Genomic DNA, 20746 nt, shown 5'->3' on the forward strand with positions numbered 1-20746 from the left:
TCAGTAGTTGTGGCACACGGGCTTAGTTGCTCCGTGGCATGTGGGATCTTCTCGGAGCAGGGCTCGAACCCGTGTCCCCTGCATTGGCAGGCGGATTCTTAACCACTGCGCCACCAGGGAAGTCCCCATTTTAAACTCTTGATCCAAAAAATGAAACCCTCCTGTTCTGGTCAATCCCAGATTTGCTATATATTTCTGAATGAAATTATTCTCAAATATAATAGAGATCATGCATTTCCTTTTAAAACTTTGATGGTTTATATTATCCTTAGAATAAAATTTAAACTCCTTACTATGATCCTTCTAGGTTTTTGCTTCTTTCAGTTTTCCCCCTTCAGTTGTTAACTGTTGCCATAGTTGGCCTTTTGCTTCCTCAAAGAAGCCAAGGTCTTATGTGACTCAGTGTTTGCTTATACTTTCCCCCTGTGTTGGAGCTCTTATACTCATGCCTCTCCACCCCCACCTCCCTTTTCTTTGCTTGCTGGTTCCTATGCTACCTTCTCAGAAAGGCCATCCCTGTACTCTCTTTAAAATAGGTTCCTTCTTTAGTCTCTTTCCCACCACTTAGTAATACTTATAATTTTTAATTTTTGTTTTTGTCGATCTCCTCTGAGACTGTACACTCCATGAGGGCAAGGACCATGCATGTCTTATTTATACCTAGCATCTAGAACAATTCCTAGAAAATACTGATCACATTATAAATAGTTGAATGAATGAACACTTTCTTCACTTGGGTTCTGGTATGCCACACTTTTGGTTCTTCCATTTCACTGACTGTCTCTTCTCCTTTCTTATCCATTCTTTTTTGTCTCGCTGTCGCTAAAGTTTGGAATCCTCTATGCCTCAGTTGCCTGCTTTCTTCTTTTTTTTAATAGATCTTTATTGGAGTATAATTGCTTCACAATACTGTATTAGTTCCTGTTGTACACCAAAGTGAATCAGCTATATGCATACATATATCCCCTCCCTCTTGAGCCTCCCTCCCATCCTCCCTATCCCATCCCTCTAGGTCATCGCAAAGCACCCAGCTGATCTCCCTGTGGCCTGCTTTCTTCTATATCTATCTCTATCTAAGCTCACTCCCTAGTCATCTCTTGTGGTCTTATGGCTTCAAATATTATCTATGCATTCATAAGACTCCCAAGTTTACATGGCCAGGCTGAGACTTTTTTTTTTTTTTAGGCCGTGCCATGCGGCATGCAGGATCTTAGCTCCCAGCCAGGGATCGAACCTGTGCCTCCTGCATTGGGAGTGTGGAGTTTTAACCACTGGACTGCCAGGGAAGTCCCCAGGCTGAGACTTTTTTTTTTTTTTTTTTGCGGTACGCGGGCCTCTTACTGTTGTGGCCTCTCCCGTTGCAGAGCACAGGCTCCGGATGCGCAGGCTCAGCGGCCATGGCTCACGGGCCCAGCTGCTCTGCGGCATGTGGGATCTTCCCGGACCGGGGCACGAACCCATGTCCCCTGCATCGGCAGGCGGACTCTCAACCACTGCGCCACCAGGGAAGCCCAGGCTGAGATTTTTTAATGTAACTATGTACTTGATATCTCTACTTGGAAAGTTTATTGGAATCTCACATTTAATATGTACAAAGTGAAGTTTTTTTATTTCATATCTCTCAACTCTTTCTCATTTTCTCCTTCATTTCAGTAATTAGAAGTACTGTTCTTGTAATAGTTCAGGCCCAAAACCTTGGTGTCATCTTTGAGTCCCCTCTTTCTCCCATTTAATTCATCAACGAGTTCTGACAGCTCTACCATAATTAGAAAAAAACTCACTTCTTAATGTTTCCTCTACTTTTACAACCCACCACCTCCTGGGTCCTTATGCTCCATTATTTGGCACCTGGCTTATAACAAGTCTCTTAAATGTATATCAGATTATATATATATATATATCAAATCATGACACTGCTTTGCTTACTACCCTCCAGTGGTTTCTCATCTCGTAATAAAAACCAGTCATTCTACTGGTTTATGAGGCCTTACTTGAGTAGCCAGTGGCCCCACCCCCCACCAAGCCCTTATCATTTTATCTCCTCACTCTATTCCCACTGGCCTTCTTGCTTTTTCTCATAAACTCCAAAAATACTCCGTTCTCAGGCCTTTTGCACTCACTATTTCCTATACCCACAATATTCTTCCCCTAGATCTCTGTATAGCTCATTCCTCATATCCTTTTGGTATCTCCTCAAACATTGGAGAAAGAGCCCTTTTCTGACCTATCTAAATTAACTTCCCCTTTTCCCTACTCCATTCTCCTTACTTTATTTTATTTTTCCTTATAGCAAATATCACCACCTGACATTTTACTAGAATATAAGTTCTAAGAGGATGGGGACTTTACTCATATGTAAAGCTTACTCATGTTTTCAATGTCTACAACATGCCTGCTATATAGTAGCTACTCAAAAAATATTTATTAAATGAATGATCACATTGCTTGTGGTTTTAGGGCAAAATACACATATATGGTTGAAAAGTGAATAGGACAAAGTTAGTACCTGCGAAATGGCAAAATGGGAATACAGAAAGAAACTGGTTAATGACTTTGTTGAACTGAAGAAATAACACCTACACTGGGGATGTTCTACCTTTGGACCTGTTGTTATTGTTGGATGAAAAATACTGCCCCTCCCCCTCAGCTACTTTGAGTTCAGTTTTCTGTCCCTTGCAGCCTACAAACATATTTCATACAGAACCATTTTAGTCCTAAATTACACTAAATTTTAAAATAACATCTTGGTTGAAGAAACTGTCTTATGTCCCTCCAATGTTGCAAATTAAAACAAGTCTTCTGAAACAAATGTCTCTATGTAGTAGGAGTGCTAAAAATGTGTGTGCCCTGTCATCTAGTAACTCTGCCCTTAATTTATCCTTGAAGACTACTTCAAAAGAAGAGAAAAAGCTATAGGTATAGAGATGTTCAATGCTACATTATTTATAAGAGTAAAAAGTAGGAAATAACTATGATCATTGACTTGACATTTTATATGGCCTTGAAAATTGTTTAGAAACTTTATAAAGCCCAATATAATATGAAAAAATTGAAAGACCAAGTTGTATGTTAAATAGGCAAAACAAATCTAGACTGTTAGAAGTCAATATAGTGTTTACTTTTTTGGGAGAGGTAATAACTTGGAAGGGAGCCAAAGGGGGACTTCTGAGATGTTCTTTTTTTTTTTGAAGTATAGTTGATTTACAGTGTTGTATTAGTTTCTGGTGTACAGCAAAGGGATTCAGATATGTATGTGTGTGTGTGTATGTGTGTGTGTGTGTGTGTGTATATATATATTCTTTTTCAGATTCTTTTCCATTATAGTTTATTACAGGATATTGACTATAACTTCCTGTGCCATACAGTAGGACCTTGTTGTTTATCTTTTTATATAGTAGTTTGTATCTGCTAATCCCAAACTCCTAATTTATCCCTCCTCCTGTGTTCTTTTTTTTAAAGGGAGCTATTACAGGGTGTGTATGTTTGTGACAGCTTACCCAAACTATATACTTACGATATGTGTACTTTTGTGTATGTACCTTATCCTTTAATAAAAGGTTTTTAAAAAACCCAAAACTGTTATGGTCACAACTGTATAAAATATATACCCATGTAGACCAGGACATACATGAAATTGTTAAATGTGAGGTGATAGCACTTGTTTACAATTTCTTTGATGATTTTCTTATAGTCAGATAAGAAGCAAATTTTTTAACTTTTAAAAAATACTTTTAATTGTGAAAAATATACATATATGTTCATTATATATTTATTACAGCTTTATTGAGATATAATTTACATACCATACAATTCACCCATTTAGAGTTTATAATTTAGTGGTTTTTAGTTTATTCACAGAATAGTGCAACCATTACCACAGTCACTGTTACAACATTTTCATCACCCCAGAAAGAAACCCAATATCCATTAGCAGTCACTCCCCATTTTCCCCCAGACCTCTTCATTTTGTTGTTTATTTTTTAAATAAATTTATTTATTTATGTATTTTTGGCTGTGTTGGGTCTTCTTTGCTGCCCACGGGCTTTCTACTCTTCACTGTGGTGCATGGGCTTCTCATTGCGATGGCTTCTCTTGTTGCGGAGCACGGGCTCTAGGCGTGCGGGCTTCAGTAGTTGCAGTACGCAGGCTTGGTAGTTGTGGCTCACAGGCTTGGTTGCTCCATGGCATGTGGGATCTTCCCGGACCAGGGCTCGAACCTGTGTCCCCTGCACTGACAGATTCTTAACCACTGTGCCACCAGTGAAGTCCTTGTTGTTTATTTTTAATAGCTTTTCCCTTCAGCTTTTTTTTCCTTTTTTTTCAATAAATTTATTCATTTGTTTTTATTTTTGGCTGTCTTGGGGTCTTCGTTGCTGCGCGTGGGCTTTCTCTAGTTGCAGCGAGCGGGAGCTACTCTTCGTTGCAGTACGCGGGCTTCTCATTGCGGTGGTTTCTCTTGTGGAGCACGGGCTCCAGGCAGGCGGGCTTCAGTAGTTGCGGCATGTGGGCTCAGTAGTTGTGGCTCGTGGGCTCTCTAGAGCGCAGGCTCAGTAGCTGTGGCGCACAGGCTTAGTTGCTCCGCGGCATGTGGGAATTTCCCGGACCAGGGCTTGAACCCGTGTCCCCTGCATTGGCAGGCGGATTCCACTGCGCCACCAGGGAAGCCCCCTTCAGCTTTTTATCTAAGTCACAGATGGGTTTTCTTCTTTGGAGTTCTGATTTCCTTCTTCTCTTGATTCAGTAAGTGGGTTGAGAGAGTGGAGTGAGTGGTATACTTAGAAAGGTGTTTCAATTTATTAGGAAATATTTCAGAATTAAAAAAAATAAGGTATGTATTGGGTTCTTGCTAAATATTAGTCATTGTGTTAGGTTGCTTGCCTTAAAATGGTCCCATGCATTTCGGGTAATACTCTACTCACAGCCTTCCAGTTTTACAGAAAAAAGTGCCTCAGAAAACTGAGGTTCAGGCAGGTTAAGTAACTTGTCCATGTTCACACAGTGGTGGGAAGGCAGAGGCAGGGTTTAAACCTAGGGGGTTTTGTTTTGTTGTTTTAATATATGTAAAAACTCTTTACTGAGTATGTTCACTAACCACAGAACATCTTAAAAGCTCCCAAATCTAGGACTTATGGAGGTAGTTAAATTGTAGGGTGCTGGCTAATGATGACACCAAGAGTCTAAAGACATGTGTTTGTTATTTTCCACTGGTACTTATGTAATTAAATAATGTGATCTACTTGAGTACTTTTGAGAAGAGGCTACAGATTTGTGCTTCTCTTTGTTGTATCTATGAACAGTTTTGTCTTTGGTTTCCCAGTGATGATCTCTGGAAAAAGTGAAGGTGTTCAACCAACACCTTGTATGAGGGGTTAGTACTACTTCTGCCTCTGTGAAAATGGAAAATAATCGCTCCTCCCTAAAAGTGAAGTTGCAAAAATACCCTTATTGCTGCAGGTGCTCTCAGTAGGTAATTTGGCAGGACTTGTTTAGTGTTAAATACTCTAGCAAGGGGTACATTTTAAAAGTTCTGCCTTTATGAGGATTACTTTAACAATTAATCAATAGTTAAAAGCCCTGTTGAGTTATTTTCTAGTTGAGGTGAAGGATCCAGTGGGGTCATGTGTCTTTTGTAACCTGGTTTGCCATGACCAAAGGTATGAATTCTTGATGGTGTGACTGTGAACGGAAGAACTCTTTCTGTTCATCATAAACATTTCTTGAATTTTATTGCAAGGAAACTGAGGCCTTGGAGAGGTTAAAATATGTGACTAAGCTCACAACTAATGGCAGAGGTAGGCTAGTGTCTAGGTCTCCTGAATATCAGTCTGTAATACTTTGCATTAATAAACTAGTGTGTATAATTATAATTAAAAACCTTTCAAAGACTCTGCTTTATCCTTTACTCCATTTTAACCTGCAGACCCCAGAGGAGGCTGAATTTATATGATCATATCATTACATAATTCTGTGAGTATTTTTTAGGATTATGGATATGATTATTTCTTTTATAAAAGCATTTATTGTTTTCAGATTCTTATTTTAGAAAATACGGAAATACAGAAAAAGAGAAAAAATTAAATATGTGATAATTATGTATATCTGCAGAAATAATCAGATGCATTAAAACACACACACACATACACCACTCTTCAGTGGAGCTAATGTACATTTTATGTCCCACTTTCTTCCTCTCAAGATTATTATTATTTACGTTCTCATCTAGTAATTTATACATCTAAGATTTCTAATTTCTTGTTTTGTTAATTTTTTTCTTTTTTGCTCCCCCCAACCCCCATAGATCTTGAGCCAGATGATTGTGCATCCATTTACATCTTTAATGTAGATCCACCTCCATCTACTTTAAACTCACCACTTTGCTTACCACATCATGGATTACCGTCTCACTCTTCTGTTTTGTCATCATCGTTTCAGCTCCAAGGTCACAAAAACTATGAAGGAACTTGTGAAATTCCTGAATCTAAATACAGCCCATTAGGTGGTCCCAAACCCTTTGAGTGCCCAAGTATTCAAATTACATCCATCTCTCCTAACTGTCATCAAGAAATTGATACTCATGAAGATGACCTACACATAAATGACCCAGAAAGGGAATATTTGGAAAGGCCTTCTAGAGATCATCTCTATCTTCCTCTTGAGCCATCCTACCGGGAGTCTTCCCTTAGTCCTAGTCCTGCCAGCAGCATCTCTTCTAGGAGCTGGTTCTCAGATGCGTCTTCTTGTGAATCTCTTTCACATATTTATGATGATGTGGATTCGGAGTTGAATGAAGCTGCTGCCCGATTTACTCTCGGATCCCCTCTGACTTCTCCTGGTGGCTCCCCAGGAGGCTGCCCTGGAGAAGAGTCCTGGAATCAACAGTATGGACTTGGACATTCCTTGTCACCTAGGCAATCTCCTTGCCACTCTCCTAGATCTAGTGTCACTGATGAGAATTGGCTGAGCCCCAGGCCAGCCTCAGGACCCTCATCAAGGCCTACTTCCCCTTGTGGGAAACGGCGGCACTCTAGTGCTGAGGTTTGTTATGCTGGGTCCCTTTCGCCTCATCACTCACCTGTTCCTTCTCCTGGTCACTCCCCCAGGGGAAGTGTAACAGAAGATACCTGGCTCAATGCTTCTGTCCAGGGTGGATCAGGCCTTGGCCCTGCACTTTTTCCATTTCAGTACTGTGTAGAGACTGATATTCCTCTGAAAACAAGGAAGACTTCTGAAGATCAAGCTACCGTACTACCAGGAAAATTAGAGCTCTGTTCAGATGACCAAGGGAATCTTTCACCATCCCGGGAAACTTCAATAGATGATGGCCTTGGATCTCAGTATCCTTTAAAGAAAGATTCATCTGGTGACCAATTTCTTTCAGTTCCTTCACCCTTTACCTGGAGCAAACCAAAGCCTGGTCACACCCCTATATTTCGGTGAGTTGATGGAAATAGATGATGGTCATTTTTCATGTTTATGTGTTATTGGTGGCATGTAACTACATTATCTATATAGAATTATTTGACCGTTTTTCTTCCTCCTTTTTTTTTCTTCAATTTCTTGCAGACAAAGTCCACATTTATTTTCCTTTTAGTCTTAAAAGTGTCTTTAGATAGGCTAAAGTTATAATTTTCAAAGTGTATAATGAATTGCAGATAATAGCAAATTAATTACATTTAAGAATCCCTAGAAGGAATTTTCTTATCCACAAAAGCTTCTTGTAAAAGATTGATTATAGTATAAATTAAATTACTAATAAAACCACTTGGGGGGCTTCCCTGGTGGCGCAGTGGTTGGGAGTCTGCCTGCCGATGCAGGGGACACGGGTTCGTGCCCCGGTCCGGGAGGATCCCACATGCCGCGGAGTGGCTGGCCCCATGAGCCATGGCCGCTGAGCCTGCACGTCCGGAGCCTGTGCTCCGCCGCGGGAGAGGCCACAGCAGTGAGAGGCCCACGTACCGCAAAAAAAAAAAAAAACACTTGGGAATAGGCTTTTTATATTTTTAAGAACTCAATATACAAGTGAAATTTGCTTTTTATATTTGTAGCAAGTGGTTTTTCCCATAATTTTTTGTCTTTTTACTTAATAAGTTTGTGATTTTTTTGTTGTTGTAGAGGAATTTTTAAATTTTATATATTCAGGTTTGTCTTTTCCTTCACGGCTTTTGGATTTTATGTTATATTTGAAAGCCTACCCCACTCTAAAGTAACTACAAATAAAAAAATCTAACTCTCACGAGTTTCTAACAAAATTTTTATGTATAATTTTTATAATATATGTACATAACATGTAGTATTTGTATTTATAAATTTTTATATATATATATATATAAAATTTTTTTTTTTTTTGAATCGTGAGTCCGGCTAAGGACTGGAGTGAAGACTATTGTAATGACTTTATTTTCTAAGTGGCTTATCAGTTACCACAATGCCATTTATAGAATCAATCTAGTCTATAATTGATTAGAAAAGACAACTTACCATGTATTAAATCCCCACATGGAGTTGGGTCTGTTTACTTTTTTTAAAAATGTTTTTTTGTTGGTATGAATGTTTATTTCTGGATCTAGATCTTTAGAAAAATATAATGTGGAATTATGGTATTGAAGATTCCTTTGAGCCCATCACTTTGCATCTGAAAATTATCTTAATCTTTTTAGGGGTTTGCTTGAACAAGTGCAGAAACTCGCTGAGAGTTGATGAAGTTGAGTTGTTGCTTCAGACTAATAAAAATTAATAGCTTTGATCTTCAGAGTAGCTGGTAAAGCTAGGCTGAGGACATTCAAGGAAGTAATGAAATGATTTAGGAATTTACTGTAGGCATGATAGCATTTCAAAGGTAGAAGAGACCTTTAAAGTCCCATTTCACCAATCATTAAGAAGATATTACTTTCTAATACAAATCATTCTAGGTTTGGGTCCATTAATATTTGACCTGTGGACGTAGAAGTTGTTTCTTTTCTAATGCCATATTTTCAATGCTAATATATCTAAATGAACCTCTCCCCTTTAAGCTGTTTAAATTTTGATTGTTTTTGTAATTATATACACATATTTGAGAAAGTTACAGTTTATGAAATGTTAGAATTTATCCTTTTAAAAAATATATATACGAAACTAAAAAGTAAATAAAATTGATTTTATTCTTCAGGTTAAAGAATTATTTCTTAAACACCCACCATATCCAGTGTTATAACTTATTAAGTGATGTTTTCTTTTTTTATTTTATTTTCTGAATACTTTGCTTCAATGATCATGGGAAGAAATGTTGGTGCAAGTAATTTGAATCATTGCTTGACAATACTAGCGTGGTGAAATGCATCTTTGTGTGTTTTGTTTATAGCACGTCTTCATTACCTCCACTAGACTGGCCTTTACCAACTCATTTTGGACAATATGAACTGAAAATAGAAGTGCAACCTAAAACTCATCATCGAGCCCATTATGAAACTGAAGGTAGCCGAGGAGCAGTGAAAGCATCTACTGGGGGACATCCTGTTGTGAAGGTACGAGATTTTGGGGATGTTTCTGCAGATACCATACATCTGTTAATGATATGGTCTATTCAGTCAGGTACTGCTGAGCCCGAAGAGTGAAAATTTTCAAACCTAGAAAGCTTACATTGAGGTTTTGTGTCCTTGTTGATAGCAATTCCGCGTTGAGGTGTTTTTTTTTTTGCTAGGCTAAAAGATATTCTTCCTGGACTGACTCTCCAGCTGGTGAAACTCAGGGGAAAGATTATAATGGTCAAATAGTTGTTTTTCTGATCTAAAAAAAAATTGTGTTATGTTTATAAGTACAATACATGCTTGTTTAAAGTCCAAATAATACAGAAAAGTAGAAAGAATAAAGCAATAAAATACCTAAAATCTAACCCCCTCAGAAATAAGCAGTTGTTAACATTTGATTAACATTCCAGATAATTCTCTGTGTGTATGTTTAGTGGAAGACTAGATGGATGACTAGAAAAATGCATGGACTTTTTTTAAGGATAGGATTATGTTGAACATCTTTGTAATTAATTTTTATTTGAATTTATTAGAAAATAAAACTAAAGTGAAATTATTATAATTATATAATATTCGAGTGTATAAAATATAATATGTAAGTTTTGACTCATAAGAATTGAATATTGGGCTTCCCTGGTGGTGCAGTTGTTGAGAGTCTGCCTGCCCATGCAGGGGACACGGGTTCGAGCCCTGGTCTGGGAAGATCCCACATGCTGCGGAGCAACTAGGCCCGTGAGCCACAACTACTGAGCCTGCGCGTCTGGAGCCTGTGCTCCGCAACAAGAGAGGGCGCGATAGTGAGAGGCCCGCGCACCGCGATGAAGAGTGGCCCCCGCTCGCCGCAACTAGAGAAAGCCCTCGCACAGAAACGAAGACCCAACACAGCCAAAAATAAATAAATAAATAAAATTATTTTTTTTTAAAAAGAATTGAATATTAACCTTAATTTTACTTGAATGAAACATTTAAAAAATGAAACAGAAATAAAACTATATGGGGGCTTCCCTGGTGGCTCAGTGGTTGAGAGTCCGCCTGCCGATGCAGGGGACACGGGTTCGTGCCCCGGTCCGGGAAGATCCCACATGCCGTGGAGCGGCTAGGCCCGTGAGCCATGGCCGCTGAGCCTGTGCGTCCGGAGCCTGTGCTCAGCAACAGGAGAGGCCACAACAGTGAGAGGCCTACGTACACTACCCTCTACCTCCTGAATTTTGATGCTTATATTATTCTTCCTTACAGATCTATAGACATCTCCCTGCCTCATGTCCCACCACTCCTGTTATTTAGCTTAGTCCTATATGTGTTGATAGTTGGATTCAGTGATTACTACTAATTCTTTTTTTTTTAATTTTTTAAATTTTTTTATTTTTTTGCGGTACGTGGGCCTCTCACTGTTGTGGCCTCTCCCGTTGCGGAGCGCAGGCTCCGGACACGCAGGCTCAGCGGCCATGGCCCACGGGCCCAGCCGCTCCGCAGCATGTGGGATCCTCCCGGACCGGGGCACGAAACCGTGTCCCCTGCATCGGCAGGCGGACTCTCAACCACTGCGCCACCAGGGAAGCCCACTACTAATTCTTTTTTATTTTTTCTTTTTCAAGTGTTTTTGTTTGTTTAAGGAGGGCTTTGGATTCTATATTCCTTGCATTCTTTCATGATTGAGAATGTTTATTTGTTGCCTTTATATACTCAAACATCAGAATGGCTATGTATAATAATCTTTTTTTTTTTTTTTTTTTTGCGGTACGCGGGCCTCTCACTGTTGTGGCCTCTCCTGTTGCGGAGCACAGGCTCCGGACGCGCAGGCCCAGCACCCATGGCCCACGGGCCCAGCCGCTCCACGGCATGTGGGATCCTCCCGGACCGGGGCACGAACCCGTGTCCCCTGCATCGGCAGGCGGACTCTCAACCACTGCGCCACCAGGGAAGCCTGGGTTTTCTCTTCTCTAGTTGTGACGCTCAGGCTGCAGGGCGCTTCGGCTCTGTAGTTGTAGTGCGCCGGGTTCCAGAGCTCGTGGGCCCTGTAGTTTGCTGCACATGGGCTGTAGTTGAGGCGCGCGAGCTCAGTAGTTGTGGTACGCGGGCTTAGTTGCCCCACGACATGTGGAATCTTAGTTCCCTGACCAGGGATCGAACCAGGGTACCCTGCATTGTAAGGTGGATTCTTTACCCCTGGACCACCAGGGAAGCCCGCCCCCCCCCCCACCTTTGTTTATAAATGGCTGCACCGAGCAGCTTGTGAGGTCTTAGTTCCCGGACCAGGGATTGAACCCAGGCTCTGCAGTGAAAGCGCAGAGTCCTAACCACTGGGACTGCCAGGGAATTCCCCATTTCTTGTATCTTTGCCTTGTGAAAGAAGTTATTTACAAGTGCTTAAATGAACAAAATCTTTTGGGAGTACAAGTGATTTGTTTCCACAGTATTCCTTTAATTAAAAACTGATTCCCTGCCAAAAAAAATCGCGGCTGGGACGGGGGAATTCCCTGGCAGTCTGGTGGTTAGGACTCGGGTCCTTCCACTGCCAGGGCTCCCTGCTTAAAGGGAGACTAACACTTTGAATATTATCAGTGTTTTATATTCTCCTTGTGAGTGACTTATTTTTTTTTTCTAACTTGTTTCTTTAGAAATTATATCATTCATTATACTTGAAATTACTTAACCAGAGTATGTCTGGAGGTTGATGTTTCTTTTTCAGTCTTCCCCACTACCTATGATGTTCCCTTTCAAATTGAGATTCTTCCTTCCTGCAAGAAAAATTTTCTACATTATGTATCTATATATTTCCTGTTCTATATGTTTTGTCTTTACTTCTGAGGCTCCAGTTACTATTCACACGTTGACTTCTTTGTCAGTCCTCCATATCTATGTTCTTTTCTCTGGATACTTTAATGTATTTTTTTTTTTTTTTAGTAAACCTATTTATTTATTTATCTATCTATCTATCTATCTATTTATTTATTTATGGCTGCATTGGGTCTTCGTTGCTGCCCGTGGGCTTTCTCTAGTTGCGGCACGTGGGGGATGATCTTCGTTGCGGTGCGCAGGCTTCTTATTGTGGTGGCTTCTCTTGTGGAGCATGGGCTCTATGCATGCGGGCTTCTGTAGTTGTGGCTTGCGGGCTCTAGAACACAGGCTCAGTAGTTGTGGCCCACGGGCTTAGTTGCTCCGCGGCATGTGGAATCTTCCCAGACCAGGGCTCGAACCCGTGTCCCCTGCATTGGCAGGCGGATTCTTTTTTTGTTTTTTGCGGTACGCGGGCCTTTCACTGTTGTGGCCTCTCCCGTTGCGAGCACAGACTCTGGATGTGCAGGATCAGTGGCCATGGCTCACGGGCCCAGCCGCTCTGCGGCATGTGGGATCTTCCCAGACCGGGGCACAAACCCGTGTCCCCTGCATCGGCAGGCAGACTCTCAACCACTTCGCCACCAGGGAAGCCCCCTGCGACTGTGTTTTGTGTTTTGAATTTTAAATTGGTTCCTTGGCTCCACTTACCACTCATTTGATATTTTATCATTATATTTGGTCTCATGATTTATTGAATTTATATTCTTGACTCTTTTAGTGTGGAGCATTCACCAGCAGTCAATTTCTGTGTTCTGTTTCCTGTGTGTGTGTGTTGAGGGGAGGTTTTGTTTTCATTTTTATTGTATTTTCAACTGTCTTTTGCATAATTTCCTACTTTTTTCCTTAAATAAAAACAAAAACAAACCATGTATATTATGGTTGCCTAATTGCCTTGTCTTTTCCTCCCATTTTGTTTGAGAGCTTTGGTCTATAGCCTGAGGCGATTGGGGTAAAGAGGTAGAGAATTAGTTTAGGATAGGCCTTGTTGGGTTTGGCTCAAGAAAGTGAACAATATCATGTATGTGGCCCACTCCCAGTATGTTAGTATGTATCATATTTTCATGAGCTTTGCTTGTTCCTCTTGTACAACACAGAGTTCTGGAAGATGAAAGCACTTCTGACCTTTTTTGCCTCTGCCAAAGGCTCTGGAGCAGAATGCAGGATCTTTTCTTCGTGAGGCAGAGTTTTTCCTTGACTTGCCTCAGAGTTGCCTACTTAGAACTTTGATCTACTTTGCTACAAATTAGTTAGCATTCTCTGCTATTTTATTTTCCCACTTTATTACTTTTATTCCATTAATTTACTCTTTAATTTTATTTGCTCACTTTTCCTATTACCGTTCCTGGTGAGTGAAGGTATGGATTGGTTAGCAGTTCTGCCATACTGCATCAGAGTCTTCTGTTTCACAGTCCTCACCACCCCCTTGCCCTTTTGAAGTTTATAGCTCAAAGTTGTTCTTTATTTGGTTATTACTGGTAGATTTTTGGCTGTTTCCTACCCCCCACACATATACATTTTGTTTATTTTGTTAGGTATTAGGGGAAGAAGATTGTGATACTACTTCATTTCATTGTCTTTATCCAGAAGTTCTTTTTCTTTTTCTAATATCAAGAGGAAAATAAGCATTATATGATGAGAGCAGGTCATGCCAAATTGAAAAAGAAACATTCCTGATTGTACATACTCTACCACACTTGCAGAGCTGTATGCTTTGTATGGAACACTCTATTTGTGCATGCCCACTTCTGAGACCACATTTTTTCCACCAGCAGAGGTGGCCCCTCTCCAGGAACTAAGAAGAATATTTGTAAGATTTCTACACTATTCTGAGAATTTTTTTTTATTTAATTTTATTTTTTTTAAACAGCAGGTCCTTGTTAGTCATCAGTTTTATACACATCAGTGTATACATGTCAATCCCAATCGCCCAATTCATTCACCACCACCACCACCACCCCACCACCACTTCCCCCCTTGGTGTCCATACGTTTGTTCTCTACATCTGTGTCTCAATTTCTGCCCTGCAAACTGGTTCATCTGTACCATTTTTCTAGGTTCCACATATATGCGTTAATATACAATATTTGTTTTTCTCTTTCTGACTTACTTCACTCTGTATGAGAGTCTCTAGATCCATCCATGTCTCAACAAATGACCCAATTTCGTTCCTTTTTATGGCTGAGTAATATTCCATTGTATATATGTACCACATCTGCTTTATCCATTCGTCTGTTGATGGGCATTTAGGTTGCTTCCATGTCTTAGCTATTGTAAATAGTGCTGCAATGAACATTGGGGTGCATGCGTCTTTTTGAATTATGGTTTTCTCTGGGTATATGCCCAGTAGTGGGATTGCTGGGTCATATGGTAATTCTATTTTTAGTTTTTTAAGGAACCTCCATACTCTTCTCCATAGTGGCTGTATCAATTTACATTTCCACCAACAGTGCAAGAGGGTTCCCTTTTCTCCACACCCTCTCCAGCATTTGTTGTTTGTAGATTTTCTGATGATGCCCATTCTAACTGGTGTGAGGTGATACCTCATTGTAGTTTTGATTTGCATTTCTCTAATAATTAGTGATGTTGAGCAGCATTTCATGTGCTTCTTGGCCATCTGTATGTCTTCTTTGGAGAAATGTCTATTTAGGTCTTCTGCCCATTTTTGGATTGGGTTGTTTGTTTTTTTAATATTGAGCTGCATGAGCTATTTATATATTTTGGAAATTAATTCTTTGTCCGTTGATTCATTTTCAAATATTTTCTCCCATTCTGAGGGTTGTCTTGTTTATGGTTTCCTTTGCTGTGCAAAAGCTTTGAAGTTTCATTAGGTCCCATTTGCTTATTTTTGTTTTTATTTCCATTACTCGAAGAGGTGGATCAAAAAAGACCTTGCTGTGATTTATATCGAAGAGTGTTGTTCCTGTGTTTTCCTCTAAGAGTTTTATAGTGTCCGGTCTTACATTTAGGTCTCAAATCCATATTGAGTTTATTTTTGTGTGTGGTGTTAGGGAGTGTTCTAATTTCATTCTTTTACATGTAGCTGTCCAGTTTTCCCAGCACCACTTATTGAAGAGACTGTCTTTTCTCTATTGTATATCCTTGCCTCCTTTGTCATAGATTAGTTGACCATAGGTGCGTGGGTTTATCTCTGGGCTTTCTATCTTGTTCCATTGATCTGTGTTTCTGTTTTTTTTGTTTGTTTGTTTGTTTTTGCTGTACGTGGGCCTCTCACTGTTGTGGCCTCTCCCGTTGCAGAGCACAGGCTCCGGACGCGCAGGCTCGGCGGCCATGGCTCACGGGCCCAGCCACTCTGCGGCATGTGGGATCTTCCCGTACCGGGGCACGAACCCGTGTCCCCTGCATCGGCAGGCGGACTCTCAACCACTGCGCCACCAGGGAAGCCCTGTGTTTCTGTTTTTGTGCCAGCACCCTATTGTCTTCATTACTGTAGCTTTGTAGTATAGTCTGAAGTCAGGGAGTCTTATTCCTCCCACTCTGTCTTTTTCCATCAAGACTGCTTTGTCTATTCGGGGTCTTTGTGTTTCCATACAAATTTTAAGATTTTTTGTTCTAGTTCCGTAAAAAATGCCATTGGTAATTTGATAGGGATTGCATTGAATCTGTAGATTGCTTTGGGTAGTATAGTCATTTTCACAATATTGATTCTTCCAATCCAAGAATATGGTATATCTCTCCATCTGTTGGTATCATCTTTAATTTCTTTCATCAGTTTCTTATAGTTTTCTGCATACAGGTCTTTTGTCTCCCTAGGTAGGTTTATTCCTAGGTATTTTATTCTTTTTGTTGCAGTGGTAAATGGGAGTGTTTCCTTAATTTCTCTTTCAAATTTTTCATCATTAGTGTATAGGAATGCAAGAGATTTCTGTGCATTAATTTTGTATCCTGCAACTTTACCGAATTCATTGATTAGCTCTAGTAGTTTTCTGGTGGCATCTTTAGGATTCTGTATGTATAGTATCATGTCATCTGCAAACAGTGACAGTTTTACTTCTTCTTTTCCAATCTGTATTCCTTTTATTTCTTTTTCTTCTCTGATTGCCGTGGCTAGAACTTCCAAAACTGTGCTGAATAATAGTGGTGAGAGTGGACATCCTTGTCTTGTTCCTGATCTTAGAGGAAGTGCTTTCAGTTTTTCACCATTGAGAATGATGTTTGCTGTGGGTTTGTCATATATGACCTTTATTATGTTGAGGTAGGTTCCCTCTTTGCCTGCTTTCTGGAGAGTTTTTATCATAAATGGGTGTTGAATTTTGTCAAAAGCTTTTTTCTGCATCTATTGAGATGATCATATGGTTTTTATTCTTCAGTTTGTTAATATGGTGTATCGCATTGATTGATTTACGTATATCGAAGAATCCTTGCATGCCTGGGATAAATCCCACTTGATCATGGTGTATGATCCTTTTAATGTGTTGTTGGATTCTGTTTGCTAGTATTTTGTTGAGGATTTTTGCATCTATATTCATCAGTGATACTGGTCTGTAATTTTCTTTTTTTGTAGTATCTTTGTCTGGTTTTGATAGCAGGGTGATGGTGGCCTCATAGAATGAGTTTGGGAGTGTTCCTTCCTCTGCAATTCTTTGGAAGAGTTTGAGAAGGATGAGTGTTAGCTCTTCTCTAAACGTTTGATAGAATTCACCTGTGAGTCCATCTGGTCCTGGACTTTTGTTTGTTGGAAGATTTTTCATCACAGTTTCAATTTCATTACTTGTGATTGGTCTGTTCATATTTTCTATTTCTTCCTGGTTCAGTCTTGGAAGGTTATACCTTTCTAAGAATTTGTCTATTTCTTCCAGGTTGTCCATTTTATTGGCATAGAGTTGCTTGTAGTAGTCTCTTAGGATGCTTTGTATTTCTGCAGTGTCTGTTGTAACTTCTCCTTTTTCTTATCTAATTTTATTGATTTGAGTCCTCTCCCTCTTTTTCTTGATGAGTCTGGCTAATGGTGTATCAATTTTGTTTATCTTCTAAAGAACCAGCTTTTCGTTTTATTGATATTTGCTATTGTTTTCTTTGTTTCTATTTCATTTATTTCTGCTCTGATCTTTATGATTTCTTTCCTTGTGCTAACTTTGGGTTTTGTTTGTTCTTCTTTCTCCAGTTCCTGTAGGTGTAAGGTTAGATTGTTTATTTGAGATTTTTCTTGTTTCTTGAGGTAGGTTTGTATAGCTATAAACTTCCCTCTTAGAACTGCTTTTGCTGCATCCCATAGGTTTTGGATCATCGTGTTTTCATTGTCATTTGTCTCTAGATATTTTTTGATTTCCTCTTTGATTTCTTCAGTGATCTCTTGGTTATTTAGTAACGTATTGTTTAGCCTCCATGTGTTTGTGTTTTTTTACGTTTTTTTCCCTGTAATTCATTTCTAATCTCATAGCGTTGTGGTCAGGAAAGATGCTTGATATGATTTCAATTTTCTTAAATTTACTGAGGCTTGATTTGTGACCCAAGATGTGATCTATCCTGGAGAATGTTCTGTGCACACTTGAGAAGAAAGTGTAATCTGCTGTTTTTGGATGGAATGTCCTATAAGTATCAATGAAATCTATGTGATCTGTTGTGTCATTTAAAGCTTCTGTTTCTTTATTTATTTTCATTTTGTATGATCTGTCCATTGGTGTAAGTGAGGTGTTAAAGTCTGCCACTATTATTGTGTTACTGTCGATTTCCTCTTTTATAGCTTTTAGCAGTTGCCTTATGTATTGAGGTGGTCCTGTGTTGAGTGCATTATATTTATAATTGTTATATCTTCTTGGATTGATCCCTTCATCATTATGTAGTGTCCTTCGTTGTCTCTTGTAACATTCTTTATTTTAAAGTCTGTTTTATCTGATATGAGTATTGCTACTCCGGCTTTCTTTTGATTTCCATTTGCATGGAATATCTTTTTCCATCCCCTCACTTTCAGTCTGAATGTGTCCCTAGGTCTGAAGTGGGTCTCTTGTAGACAGCATATAGATGGGTCTTGTTTTTGTATCCATTCAGCAAGCCTGTGTCTTTTGGTTGGAGCATTTAATCCATTCACGTTGAAGGTAATTATCGATATGTATGTTCCTATGACCATTTCCTTAATTGTTTTGGGTTTCTTTTTGTAGGTCCTTTTCTTCTCTTGTGTTTCCCACTTAGAGAAGTTCCTTCACCATTAGTTGTAGAGCTGTTTTGGTGGTGCTGAATTCTGTTATCTTTTGCTTGTCTGTAAAGCTTTTGATTTCTCCATCAAATCTGAATGAGATCCTTGCCGGGTAGAGTAATCTTGGTTGTAGGTTCTTCCCTTTCATCACTTTAAGTATATCATGCCATTCCCTTCTGGCTTGTAGAGTTTCTGCTGAGAAATCAGCTGTTAACCTTATGGGAGTTTCCTTATATGTTATTTGTCATTTTTCCCTTGCTGCTTTCAATAATTTTTCTTTGTCTTTAATTTTTGCCAAATTGATTACTATGTGTCTCGGCGTGTTTCTCCTTGGGTTTATCCTGTATGAGACCCTCTGTGCTTCCTGAACTTGGTTGGCTATTTCCTTTCCCATGTTAGGGAAGTTTTTGACTATAATCTCTTCAGATATTTTCTCTGGTCCTTTCTCTTTCTGTCCTCCTTCTGGGACCCCTGTAATGCAAATGTTGCGTTTAATGTTGTCTCAGAGGTCTCTTAGGCTGTCTTCATTTTTTTTCATTCTTTTCTTTATTCTGTTCCACAGTAATGAATTCCACCATTCCATCTTCCAGGTCACTTATCCATTCTTCTGCCTCAGTTATTCTGCTATTGATTCCTTCTAGTGTAGTTTTCATTTCAGTTATTGTATTGTTCATCTCTGTTTGTTTGTTCTTTAATTCTTCTAGGTCTTTGTTAAACATTTCTTGCATCTTCTCAATCTTTGCCTCCATTCTTTTTCCGAGGTCCTGGATCATCTTCACTATCATTATTCTGAAATCTTTTTCTGGAAGGTTGCCTATCTCTACTTCATTTAGTTGTTTTTCTGGGGTTTTATCTTGTTCCGTCATCTGGTACATAGCCCTCTGCCTTTTCATCTTGTCTGTCTTTCTGTGAATGTGGTTTTTGTTCCACAGGCTGCAGGATTGTAGTTCTTCTTGCTTCTGCTGTCTGCCCTCTGGTGGATGAGGCTATCTAAGCGGCTTGTGTAAGTTTCCTGATGGTAGGGACTGGATGTTCTGAGAATTTTTTAATATTCAGGAAGAGAAAGAGGATGACACCAATTGCCATTCCAGACCAATCTGACCATTACACATAAGAGTGGTGTGCTTGGTTCTCAAGCCTGGGAAAAATGCCTTGATTTTTTTCTCTATGTGCAGACTTTTAAAAAATGTTTTACTGCTGTATGGGAATGCATCATTAAAGTACACAAATATTAACATGTATAGCTCAATGAATTTTTCATACACACACAGACACACGCACACACATACTCACACACGCGTAAAACTACAAACAGGTTAAGGTATAGAATGTTTTAAGCACCCCAGAAGACTCCCTTGTGCCCTTCCCAGTTTATATCTTCCAACCAAAGGTAACTGTGCTTCTGACCATTTATTATCATTGATTAGTTTTTTTATTCATGAGTTGCTAATAAATGGACTCATACGAAGTGTTCTGTTTTCTGTCTAGCTTCATTTAACACATGAGCTTGAAATTCATCCAGTTTGGGTTTTTTTGTAGTTTGAAAAAAATTGCTGTATAATATTCCATCGTATGAATTTACTACAATTTCTTTATCTGTCGTTCTGTTCATTGACACTTGGTTTGTATCCAGTTTTCAAATATCATGAGTAAAGCCGCTGTATGCTTTTTTTTACACATATCTTTTGATGGATGAAGCATTCACATGTTTTTGGTATATGTTTATATGTCTCAGAGTGGAATTGCTGGTTTATCAAAGGAGCTGTACCAGTTTTTACTCCTGACCAGCCATATATGAAAGTTCCAGTTACTCTACATCCTCACCAATAATACCAGCACTTGGTTCTTGTCTTTTAATTTTAACCATTCTGACAGGGATGTGGAGGTATCACACTGGTTTTAAATTGTTGTTTCTTTCTTTTTTTTTTTTTTAAATTGTTGTTTCTTGATAACCAGTGATGTTGAACATCTTTGCATATGTTTATCAGACATTTGGCTGTCCTTTTTGTGAAGTCTCTGTTCACATCTCTTGACCAATTTTTAAATTGTCTCTTTTTCTTACTGATTTGTAGGAGTTTTTAATATTTGGATATAAGTCCTTTGTCAGATATGTGTATGGCAAATGACATTTCTTTTCCTAGTCTGTTGCTTGCTTTTTCACTTTCTTAATTGTGTCTTTTGATAAATGGAAGTTTTTAATTTTAATGAAGTCCAAATTATCAGTCTTGTTTTCCATGGAAAGTGCTTTCAT

The 20746-nt window shown here is 39.2% G+C and overlaps 1 protein-coding gene across 3 annotated transcripts in view; it reads left to right on the forward strand.

Annotated features, from left to right (window-relative positions):
* The window catches only part of NFATC3 (nuclear factor of activated T cells 3), a 133721-nt gene that overhangs the window by 38201 nt on the left and 74774 nt on the right, over positions 1-20746 (forward strand). For all 3 annotated transcript variants that reach the window (XM_059998895.1, XM_059998898.1, XM_059998896.1), the window contains exons 2-3: positions 6299-7433; positions 9341-9503. In XM_059998895.1, the coding sequence (XP_059854878.1) occupies positions 6299-7433; positions 9341-9503 (1298 nt within the window). The remainder of the gene's footprint in view (positions 1-6298; positions 7434-9340; positions 9504-20746) is intronic.

Source organism: Delphinus delphis, chromosome 20 (assembly GCF_949987515.2).
Source record: "Delphinus delphis chromosome 20, mDelDel1.2, whole genome shotgun sequence".
In the NCBI taxonomy this organism is placed as follows: domain Eukaryota; kingdom Metazoa; phylum Chordata; class Mammalia; order Artiodactyla; family Delphinidae; genus Delphinus; species Delphinus delphis.